This window comes from Lepidochelys kempii, chromosome 10, assembly GCF_965140285.1.
Source record: "Lepidochelys kempii isolate rLepKem1 chromosome 10, rLepKem1.hap1, whole genome shotgun sequence".
NCBI classification, from domain to species: Eukaryota; Metazoa; Chordata; order Testudines; family Cheloniidae; genus Lepidochelys; species Lepidochelys kempii.
Window position 1 is genome coordinate 51,731,893 of NC_136389.1, and position 12,484 is coordinate 51,744,376.

The window sequence follows — 12,484 nt, forward strand, 5'->3', positions numbered from 1 at the left end:
GGGAAGAGGCACAATGCTGAAGCCTTAATCAGTCTGGGAAACATTGTTCAGAACAGAGAAACTATTCTAAATCATTTTATTTAAACTTTACTTTAGTGAAACTGGCCCAGTTAGGGTTCCGGTTCAGGGAGCAATATGAATTTGTTCACTCCTAATTCCCTCCAATACTTCACTTCATACTCCTGGAACCAGAATTAAGAAGCTGCCTTAGAAGGCAGCAGTCAGCACAAACTGGGTATTGTCACCTTTATTCCCTCAAAGTAAACCATCTATCAGGAGGCTCGCATGTGCCTTTGGCAAGGGGCAGTGTTGTAAGGGGAGTGTCCTTGACTTTGGAATTTACTCCTCTTAACTTCACTCCAATCCTGATAAAGTCTAACTGTCATGTAACAAACCTTTGCTGTTTGATTTGGCTTTTCTAAGTGACTGTGCTGGACAGGGAGGATTTGGGGATTTATGGCCTGTCTTTTTATGTTAACATTGAGTCAACCTGAATTTTGCTTTAATGATGGAACTATTCATGCACCGAGTGTTTAAAATAGGCACATTGTGTAAGATTGAAATAACAAAACTCTTTGAATCATCTTGCTGTGTGAATCTGTAGCCTTAAGGAAATTTTCTTATCACCAGACAATGTTCAATCTACTATCCTGGTTAAATCCTAACCAGCTTTTTTTTAAATGAACAAGGGCTGTCTATGTGCATGATTAAAATGTTTGCTGTGCTCCTAGTTATTTAAACTGGTTGGTTAATGATTTTACAGTGGAAAGTCTTTTTTTATTATTTAGCTATAACTGAAGTAGCTGAAGGGATTTTTCTTATTGAAGCCCAAAAGGTGAAAGTTAAAAGCATGTAAATATGGGTCAAAGAAGGGGATTATAAAGGTAACTCCTTTTTTGTGATCATAACTATAAATTTTTTTACTGGTACTGGTTAAAATACTTTTGTTCTTGGAGTTCAGATTTCATTCAACATTGTCAAAGTACTTTGACAAACATTGTCTTTAATATCCGTGTAATTTAGATTATATATAAACTACAACCCAGACATTTGCTAAAGGCCATACAGCAAATATATAGCATGTTTGGCAACAGAACCCAGGAGTCCTAACCTTCAATTTCCTGGTCTACTTACTGTTTTGTCTTGTTTCACTTTGTAGCTCTCCATTAAATTGTATTGGCAGATTTGAATGATTTCTCTCTACAGTGGTCTCTTGAGTGCTTTATCCAGTTTAATTAAGTACAGACAAGACTCCAGGAAACGGGCTTTTTTTATCCTAAAATGTTAAGATTTACTGGTCAGGATGGCCTAAAAGTAGGAAGGATTATTAGTCTCATGAACACCTGTTATGCTATATTACTGATGCCTGTAGCTACTTCTCACCACGGATGTCAACATCTGGTATAATCCTTGAAATATGGTGTAGTCCAGCCAATATTAAACAAAATATGTTTTTAATTGAACTTCAATAATCTGACTTTCACCTGGTTTCAGAGCTTGCTTTCTTGGGTAAGGTCATCAATAAGACAGCAACAATTTACCTCTGCTGGTATTCTGGTCCTCACCCAATGGGTTTAAGGCCTGGCTAGGGTACAGAATCGGCACCAGTCACACTAGTAGATGATTTCATAACTATGGGAAGTGGTAAAACAGCAGTTTTGGATCTGTCTGGTGCTATAAGACTGTTTGCTGGCTCTTGCAGGAGTTGACAAATTTTCCTGTAATAGTTTCTTTCTTTCTTCCTAGAGTCATGATAGGAGAGCAGTCTCACCTGTGTTTCAAATTGATTCTCCACCCCATTCCTCCCCAAAGTTAAACATACATAAAAAGATAACCTGGGGACATGAGGAGAAGCTGTGGACTCAAATGTCAGTATTCAGATGACATAGCTGTGTAGTTTTCACTTCTGAGGCAGACAATACAGTTGACCATCTTCTCTAGTGTCTGGATGAATAACAGGTTATAAATAACTTAAAGAAGTCAGAGTAGACAATGTGTTTATCTGGAAATCTCTTGATATAGTTAGGTCCATGTTTTCCACCTCATGGGAGGGTGTCCGTACCATAGCTAGTAGAGAGGGCTGGAATCTCAAAGTCACTTGAATTCAGCCTTACCACCAGCCTGATCAGAATGTAGCAATGGCCAAGAATGGCCTTTATGCCATCCCAAATGTCAAGAAAATTCTGCCTGCTCCTTGTGGTCAAAGGAGTGGCTGTTGATGGCTCTGACACTTGAGGCTGGACTACTGCAGTGCTCTCTACTTAAGACTCACAGTAGCAGCCTCACAGAAGCTGCAACTAGTACCAAATCCAAAGACCATTCCTTACATGGAAATGGTAGCAAACACACACTGCTACATTAGTTTTCCATTGAGTGTCCTACCCAAAAGAAGGTTCTGTTGCTCATAATAATTTCAATGGGATGGACATACTTAAGACCACTTCTCTGCATCACTCCAAGAATATTGTGAACGATGATTGTGCTGCAACTGAGTTTATCCAGACAAGGTTCATTTGAAAATGAGGCTGCTGGTGGAGATCTTTCAGCAGAAATTAAGATGGAATAAAGATGACTTCTTCAGAGCATAATGCAACTCGCATCTTTTTCCAGAAGCCTTTTTTCACTAAGATATCGGCACAAGAGCAGTTGTAGCCCTATGCTTACAGTTCCCATCACTTTACCTGTCCCAGCTGTTAAGAACATGGCAAATGAAATTGGAATCTTCTGAGGAATGATAAAGGTCACCAGTTACATCAGTGGTTCTCAAACTTTTGTACTGGTTACCCCTTTCACACAGCAAGTCTCTGAGTGTGAACCCCCCTTTATAAATTACCGGTAAAACACTTCTTTATACATTTAACACCATTATAAATGGTGGGTGCAAAGTGGGGTTTGGGATGGAAGCTGACAGTTCGCGACCCCCGAATGTAATACCTTGTGACCCTCTGAGGCGTCCTGACCCCCAGTTGAGAACCCTTGAGTTACACAATTACACAAACAGAAAACAGTGCTTGTAGCTAGTAAGCACCTTCTAATTGCTGGCATAGAGTATCTTTCTTCCAGGTAATTCATCTGTCTAGAAAGAAACTTAAACCCAAATCAGGATTTAAATTACCACTGGACACAAAAAACACCTGCCCCAGTACAATTAAAAATACTGTATTAATGTACTCTGTGAATTCATAATATAGTTAAATGTAGGGCTGTTGATTGATCGCAGTTCACTCACACAATTAACTCAAATTAATTGCGATTAAAAAATTAATTGCAGTTTTATCGCATTAAGTATTAAAATACCAATTGAAATTTATAAAATATTTTGGATGTTTTTCTACATTTTCATACATATTGTATTCTGTGTTGTAATTCAAATCAAAGTGTATATTTTTGAGTACAAATATTTGCACTGTAAAAATGATAAACAAAAGAAATAGTATTTTTCAATTTACGTCCTACAAGAACTGTAGTGTAATCTTTGTCGTGAAAGTGCAACTTACAAATGTAGATTTTTTTTCATAACTGCTAAACAAAACCGTGTAAAACTTCAGAGCCTACAGTTCACTCAGACCTACTTTTTGTTCAGCCAGTCGCTAAGACAAATAAATTTGTTTACATTTACAGGAGATACTGCTGCGTGCTGCTTATTTACAATGTCACCTGAAAGTGAGAACAGGCATTTGCATGGCACTTTTGTAGCCAGCATTGCAAGGTATTTACGTGTCAGTTATGCTAAACATTCGTACGCCCCTTTATGCTTCGGCCACCATTCCAGAGGACATGCTTCCATGCTGATGATGCTCGTTAAAAAAAGAATGCATGCATTAAATTTGTGACTGAACTCCTTGGGGGAGAATTATGTCCCCTGCTCTGTTTTACCTGCATTCTGCCATATATTTCATGTTATAGCAGTCTTGGATGATGACACAGCACATGTTTATTTTAAGAACACTTTCACTGCAGATTTGACAAACGCAAAGAAGGTACCAGTGTTAGATTTCTAAAGATAGCTACTGCATTTGACCCATGGTTTAAGAATCTGAGAGGGAAGAGGTGTGGTGCATGCTTTCAGAAGCCTTAAAAGAGGAACATTCTGATGCGGAAAATACAGAACCTGAATCATCAAAAAAGAAACTCAACCTTCTGCTGGTGGCATCTGACTCGGATAATGAAAATGAACATGCGCCAGTCTGCACTGCTTTGGATCATTATTGAGCAGAATCTGTCATCAGCATGTCCCCTGGAATGGCAGTTGAAGCATGAAGGGACATATGAATCTTTAGCGCATCTGGCACGTAAATATCTTGCAACACTAGCTACTACAGTGCCATGAGTATGCGAGTTCTCATTTTCAGGTGATGTAAACAAGAAGTGGGCAGCATTATCTCCTGCAAATGTTAACAGGCTTGTTTTAGCAATTGGCTGAACAAGGAGTAGGACTGAGTGGACATGCAGGCTCTAAAATTTTACATTGTTTTATTTTTGAATGCAACTTTTTGTGCATAATTCTACATTTTGTAAATTCAACTTTCATGATAAAGAGATTGCACTACAGTACTTGTATTAATTAAGTGAATTGAAAAATACTGTTGTCTTTTTTACAGTGCAAATACTTGTAATCAAAAATAAATATAAAGTGAGCACTGTACACTTTATATTCTATGTTGTAATTGAAAACATCTAAAACATTTAAATAAAAGGTATTCTGTTTAACAGTGTGATTAATCGCACAATTAATTGCAATTAATTTTTTTAATTGCTTGACAGCCCTAATTAAATGCTTGTCACCTTGTTGGGCCCCTCATCAAAATTTGGCACAAGTGACTAGAAATTAGTTACCATTCAAAGTCTCTATTGAACTGTCTGTGGTTAATGACTTGGTTTCTGAGCCTATTTTGTATAATGATAGTTTTTGTGGTATGGACAACACTCATTACAGCAAATCTCATAAGGAAAACTAAGAACTCAACTGGTGCAGACCAAATCACTTTCTTTTAAGAGGCGGACTCATCAGGACAAGGTCAGACACATTGTACTGAACCTGTTCTGCAGAACATGGTGTGAACCTTTTTGGGATCCCTAAAAGAAATCCCATTCTGAAGCGTATTTATTACTCATTTGAAATGACACCCATTTTACAAGAATTACAGCAGTGCTTTGAAAACTTCTTCCTTTCATATTCGACTTCATGGTTAATTTGAAGTAACAGATTGTCAGACCTAAAAACATTTTGAGGAAATTAGAACCCTGGGTCAGCTGTCTTTCTAAGGGTACATTTACACTGCAAAGGCCCCCCTCTCCCAAAAACAGAACAAACAACCCCAATGGCAGCAAGTCTCAGAGCCTGGATCAACTGACTTGGGCTTGAGGGGCTTGTGCTACAGGGCTAAAAATAGTTCCTGCTTGGGCTGGAGGCTGGCCTTTGAAACCTTGTGAGGGGTGTGGGTCTCAGAGCCTGGGATCCAGCCTGAGTGGGAAAATCTATACTGCTATTTGTAGACTTGTAGCGCAAGTCACTCAAGTCCAAGTCAGTTGACTTAGGCTGTGAAACTTGCTGCTCTGGTGTGTTTTGGTTTTTTTTTTTTTTTTTTGCGGGGGGGCACATGGATGTACCCTGACACATTCTTTCTAGCTAAAGTTTTGTTTTTGTCTAACTTTTTCAGTGTTTATATCATTCACATTTAGAGTTAGATTTAGCCCTATTAACTACCATCTTTCTACTTTCCTGTTAAGAATTTTTCAAAATCGATATTTTTGTCTCTAGAGCCTGAATGTGTCCTCTAAGTCTCCTTATCAATATTATCAGTTTTACACAAATCAAGCCGCCTCTGAATGAAGCCTAAAGCCTGGTATGAGTTCACTGCTCTACCTTTGTAGAGTTCCTTGCAGGATTGAAGTCTGGTTTGAAGATGGCTCTTTATTCATCTACCCAGGCATTGTGGAGGAGGCATCTTAATTTTATCCATCTAGAGCAAATATTGTCATTTCTGATCAGCAGAAAAATTTAAAGGTGCACTGTACTATATAAACAGAGTAAAAGAATGGACCAAAATGAACATTTGAAAACTTTTTTTTTTACCTGTTGGCCGTGCATGTGTTGAACCCCTGTAGTGATTTTACTGACCCAGAAATACATGTGCAGTGGCTGCTTTTTTTTACTTCTGGTTTCTTTAAAAAAAGTGACATAATTTACATTCTGTGCAATGTTTTATGTTTGGACAAAAATTTGTCTTCTGTTGGCAGGTAATAGTGAAGAATTAAAGAATCTGTCTCACTGCTTTTTAAGGAATGGAGGATGATAGAGTCCTTAATCTAGCTTTAGGCTGCACAACACAGTGCCCGTTCAAATACCAAAATGTGACTAAAATGCAAGTGAATGAATAAAAATAACAGGACAATAAAGAAAACAATGCAGGTGTGCTGCATGTGTTTTTTTGTTTATTTAATTATATATTTTTATATCTGTCTATATAGAAAATCTTTTAAGCACAGTTGCTCTACACATCTTTCTTCTCCAGAGCTCAACTAGCCCGACTACACTCATAGCCAGAACAGTGCACCATAGGACCCTTGTTTTATTTCTAATTAACCACTCCTATGAGAAGGACTTACTTTTTAAAAATATCTTTGCCTTCATTTTGGATTGTTTAATCCCAGTCTCTGACAGAGAGCTAGTATGTTTTCAGCCCCAAAAAGAAAAGGGAATATGGTTAGAAAAAACAGATAGAATGTGCATCTCATGATCCATCTTTCCTGTTCTCAAAGTTCAAAGGAATGTGGGGGATTGAAAATGGGAGATACAAACCAGTTAATAATGTGGCCTGAAATGCCCTTAGCCCCTCAAAAATTCGCATGTACTTTACTGCCTTCGCATTGCTTGGGTTGTCAAACCTGTGGTCCAGTCTGGGCGCACTCCCAGATTGTCGTGGTTTGCTCCTGCCTTTCATTTATGGGGTTGATGAAAATAGAGACCCTGTGCTAAGCCTGGCATTCTTTCCCTTCATCAAGTGATGCCGTTAGTATCCTCTAGTTTATCCTTAGGATGAATTTTTATTTGAGGAGCTAATGCTTTTAGATTTCTCGCTCACTTCTAATTGCCAAATATTTTGTAATTGACCAGAGCGTAGGGTACTTGATATCCTGAAGGAAAGGGCTTTCAGGGGAGAAAAGTGACTGACTGTTCTTCACCTGGGCACTACTCCACATCTTACTACTGAGGTATCAGTTGGGTCCTGGATTTGGCTGTTAAAATCCTGTTTAAATAACGATCATCACACAGGCAGTGTGTGAAAATCCTTGATCCCTCTTCACTTTATTAGCCTTTGCTTCTCTGTCCAAATTTAACAGAACCACAGTAATACTAAAGTGCAGGATAAATAGTCTAGACCAACCCACATGCCTAAGGAAAACTTTGATCATCTGCTTTATCTTTGGGGCTGGTGTCTGGTTGATGACATTGACTCCATCCACCTGTAGTTCACTCACTACTAGTATGTACTGCCAGCACTTTTGTATAATGGTACAGCCAAACACACTCCGTGTGTGGGAAAATTAGGCAGATTTTTCTCCAGTGCCATCTGCAGATGGATTAGGTACTCCTCCTGTGACTCACTGTAGATCTACTCATCTACTGTGCAGTTGACAAATGAGTGCTAGAATGTGACTAAAGCACTGTGCAAATTGAAATGTTTGTACGGGGGGGGGGGGGGTGAGACAGCCTGGATTTGTGCTGGAAATGGCCCACCTTGATTATCATGCACATTGTAGGGAGAGTGGTCACTTTGGATAAGCTCATTGCCAGTGATAAGATCATTGCCTCAACCCCTTGTGTCAGTGCTGGTGCCATTAGTTTAGGGATTTTGTTTGGATACTAGTTTGTAGAAGCTGAGCCTTTCATGGGAAGTGTGTGCTATTGATATGAACAAGATATTCCCCCAGGTTCCAACAATACATTTTGGCCTTCCTGTGATTGCTGATGTGTTGGATGAGAGAACAACAATCTAATAAGGACTCATTTGTATTTTCCTAATGAAAGCTTTCTAGAATCTTCTTATTTTATAGGGAATATAGTAGACCTGTTTTGTGGTGCACACTTCTATCCGAAGGTTGTTAATGCTCTGCTGTTAATTATCTTCTTACCAGAATGCTAATAGGAGCTGAGCCATCTTTCAAATAAATTTGGATTCGGACAATTTCGCATTGTATAATCAACATGTGTTCACAAATTCCGGAACCTGTTTTCACTTATCAAGGTCTCTTAACTTCTGTTATCCTGTCTATCATTAAAGATGTGCAATTATGCTATGTGTGAAATAGCAATGGCTGATGTTTAGAGGAGCAATAAAGAAGTGATAAAAATGTTATATTATCTAATATGAAATTACTCTTCTTTAGTTCTGCTGTGCTGAAGAGGGAAGTTATATAGTAAGGAAACCTCTAGAGTTAGAAACAAAAAGCACCATGTTACTATATTTACATTAAGACCCCTCTCCCCAAAAAGACCCAAAGGCAATCCTGATGGAAACTCTGGCAAGGGTGTGTGTGTGAGAGAGTTTGAGAGTGGAGGTGGGGGGGTGGGGGTGGGAAAGGCTGGAACACATGTAGCAGAGCATGCACCATTCATGGCAGTAATTATTATAGAAGTTTTTTGGGAATCTACAACAGAAACAGTAAAAATGGCAAGGGACTGAGTGGCACAGTATATATTTTCTCTGATTTAGCTGCCATCAATGCAGATTCACAGGTAATTCCTCCTCTGCTTGTCAGGCAGGTGGCAGCCAGTGGGATAGTGTTTAGTACTCATTAGAGTGATAAACTTATCTCTGAGCTCCAGGTCACTTCCTGCATTTGAAAAGAGTCCAGAACAAATGTGACTACATTTTTGTATCTGCTTGGGTTGTTTGCTATTTGTTTCTTTTGACAAGAGTCCTTTGAGTCAGTTATATATGTCTTCTGTAGCCCCAAACAGGTATTTTTCCTGCCTTTAGGGAGTTAGTGTGCAAGCTTTCCCATACACAAAAGATGTGTGTGGGGGAAGCTACAGAATTACATGCAGTACATATTTATTTGAATACTTAATTTTATTTAGAGTAATGAATCCAGTAATGTGCCCATCTAATACCGTTGAGGTGCTACTGATAAAGTCAAAAATACAATCCAGAGAATAAGGCTATGTACACACTACAGCTTACATCAGTATAAGTTATATGTTGCTCAGGGGTGTGAGTAAGCCATCCCCTTCAGCGATGTAAGTTACATCCACCTAAGTGCCCACAGTGCTATGTCGGCAGGAGAGTTTCTTCCGCCAGCATAGCTATTGCTGCTTGCACGGGCTGGAATAATTAAGTCAACGGGAGAGCTCTCTCTCATCGGCTTAGGGCATCTGCACTAGCATTGTTGCAGTGGCACAGCTAGTAGAACTGTAAGCTCTGCAGCGTAGCCACAGCGTAAGTCTGCAAATACGATGAAAGGGCTCTTTGCTGACCCTTACTAATGCATTCACAGCCATTTTGAAAACATCATTTCTGCAATAATGCCCAGATTCCTACTCTGAAAGGGGACTATTACTTCTAGTGGGACTGCTCATAATAGTAAAGTTTAAGGACATGTATGTTTGCAGGATCAGACCCTTTGTTGTGGCATAGGCTATTAGGGATGTCCTCAAATCTGTTTCTTCATTCATTGTAGTAGTGGATGTTGCCACTACTACCCTGTTTATTGATACTATTTGATTTCAAGAATGTCAAAGGTTTAAAGAATTGGGAAGTCTTTGTGTTTTGGGGAAAATTAATACAGTTGTCATTAATAGTGCGTGCTTCTATATATTGGACTATGATAATATAAAAACTTCTTGTGCACTAAATGTTTTCATTTTCATGCCTTATCCCCACAGTATACATGTTCAGAGGCAGAATGATTTTGTGAATGTAGCATAGAGTTTGTGTATGATCCCATGCAATTCATAGAACCTTTATTTGCTTCCGTTTTTATATATGTAAAATGGGGACATATTTGTCTTAGGGGGGGTAATTACTTTGACTCTAAAGTATCTGGATTAAATTTGTTTTAAGAGTGAATAACTTGAGCTATAATGGAGATTCTGGCATTTAATTTTTTGTGCAGATTTCTGCCTTTTTGTTAGGGATTATTGATGTGTATTTTCAAATGAGGATCAAAAATTAGTCTGCAGAATTTCTGTATACGTTTTTGTATTGCAATTGGTGGGAACTCTGATGGCTATTTAGGTATCTGAACTTAGGTAGAGGTGCCTAAATTTAGGCACAAACAAATGGAAATCCTTGGCTTCATATATATATATGTGTGTGTGTGTGTTTTGTTTTGTGTTTTGTTTTGTGTTTTGTTTTGTGTTTTGTTTTGTGTTTTGTTTTGTGTTTTGTTTTGTTTTGTATGTATATATATATATAATATAAAAATGGAGTTGTTTTTAATTGGAGGAACAAGTAATAAGGATGGTTTTGCATATGCCTATAAATCTTTTTTGCATTTCTAGGACTAATGGCAGAAGAATAAACAAAGATGGCAGCTATGGTGCCACCAGTGAAGCTGAAATGGCTTGAACATCTAAACAGTTCCTGGATCACAGAGGACAGTGAATCTATTGCCACTAGGGAGGGAGTTTCTGTCCTGTATTCTAAATTAGTCAGCAATAAGGAAGTAGTGCCCTTGCCCCAACAGGTTCTGTGCCTCAAAGGACCTCAGTTACCAGATTTTGAACGTGAATCCTTATCCAGTGATGAACAGGACCACTACTTGGATGCCCTTCTTAGCAGCCAGCTGGCACTGGCTAAGATGGTGTGTTCAGATTCTCCATTTGCTGGAGCACTTCGAAAACGTCTGCTTGTGCTGCAGCGTGTCTTCTATGCACTTTCTAATAAATATCATGATAAAGGCAAGGTGAAACAGCAACAGCATTCTCCAGAAAGCAGTTCTGGATCAACAGATGTTCATTCTATCAGTGAGCGTCCCAGGTCAAGTACAGATGCTCTAATAGAAATGGGAGTCCGGACTGGACTAAGCTTGCTATTTGCACTACTAAGACAAAGTTGGATGATGCCTGCTTCAGGACCTGGCCTCAGTCTTTGCAATGATGTCATTCATACTGCAATAGAAGTTGTGAGCTCTTTGCCACCCTTATCTCTAGCAAATGAAAGTAAGATTCCACCAATGGGACTTGACTGTTTATCACAAGTAACGACATTTCTTAAAGGAGTAACTATTCCTAACTCTGGGGCAGATACTTTAGGTCGTAGGCTAGCATCTGAGTTGCTTCTTGGTTTAGCTGCCCAGCGTGGTTCTCTGAGATACCTTCTTGAATGGATAGAGATGGCTTTAGGAGCATCAGCAGTAGTAAATGCTATGGAGAAAAACAAAATACAGCAAAGTCCTGAAGGGATGATCAGTTTTGACTGCTTTATGAATATATTAACACAGATGCGGAGATCTTTGGTATGTATCTAAGACTTCTATTTGGAATTTGATTTTTATTATGGTTAAATCTTTCATTGTCATTAATTAACAACTTTAAATAAATTCTTACTAATTTGAATCTAAACATATCGCCTCAAAACTGAATGGAATATGTATCCATTTTTAGTAGTAGTATAATTGCTTTGAAGGGGTTAGAAATTGGAAAGATTATATTCAGTAACATCATCTTGTTTGAATGTCTTTTTGCCTACCACTCTCAGCCGCCTAAAAAAGCCAACTAAACAAGAAATCTGACACTTCTTGTGTGACAGTACAGAGTATGAAGAACGTACGAATAATTATCCACTTGCAAATACATTTTATTCCAAAGTAAATATAGTAAAAAGTACAAAACTGGGTTTTAAAGTTTGCTTTCTGTTGGACTCACTTAGTGTTCAAAGTTGTGTAATATACTTGGTTCACTGTTCAAATTTGTGTAGCATGTGACATCCCCACCCTCCTAATTAACCCAGGTGTCTGCTGCTTGTACCTTTGGGAGAAACAGCAAAATTTACAAGCTGTTGTGTAAGTTCTGAACAAGAGTGAAATTGATGCGATTCTTGTAAATTGCCCTTGGGAGTGAGGTTCCTTTCCCCACTCTGGAATATTCTTTAAAGTCTTGAAATCTTGGGGGGATGTGCAGTCAAAAACCTATCGGGCGTAAGCTTAATGTGCACAAACTCAAACAGGGGCAGATTTTTCTCTTAAACTGAAAAACAAAAACCTCTGCCCGCCCATCTACTAAAAAAACCTAAATTAAACCTATTTTGAAAGGGATTAAAAGAATGGGAGAATTTTTTTATTTTTTTTTGGGTGGGGTGGGGCACAGCACAAAACTACTAAATGTACTGCAGAAAATCACTATTGTATATGCACAGTAATACAGTTGGTCATATGGGTATTTTACAGTTTGTGTCAGCTCTATGTTGAAAGAAGGTGAGCTGACCCAGGGATATATTAGGGACTAGTGCTTTATTTAGGAGGATTTGCATCAGATTCT

At 38.5% G+C, this 12,484-nt stretch overlaps 1 protein-coding gene across 9 annotated transcripts in view; it reads left to right on the forward strand.

The window, feature by feature from the left end:
• HERC1 (HECT and RLD domain containing E3 ubiquitin protein ligase family member 1) overlaps positions 1–12,484 on the forward strand; it is a 217,521-nt gene that overhangs the window by 31,387 nt on the left and 173,650 nt on the right. For all 9 annotated transcript variants that reach the window (XM_073303562.1, XM_073303563.1, XM_073303568.1 and 6 more), the window contains exon 2: positions 10,508–11,463. In XM_073303562.1, coding sequence (XP_073159663.1) covers positions 10,534–11,463 — 930 coding nt within the window. In that variant the 5' untranslated portion in view covers positions 10,508–10,533. The remainder of the gene's footprint in view (positions 1–10,507; positions 11,464–12,484) is intronic.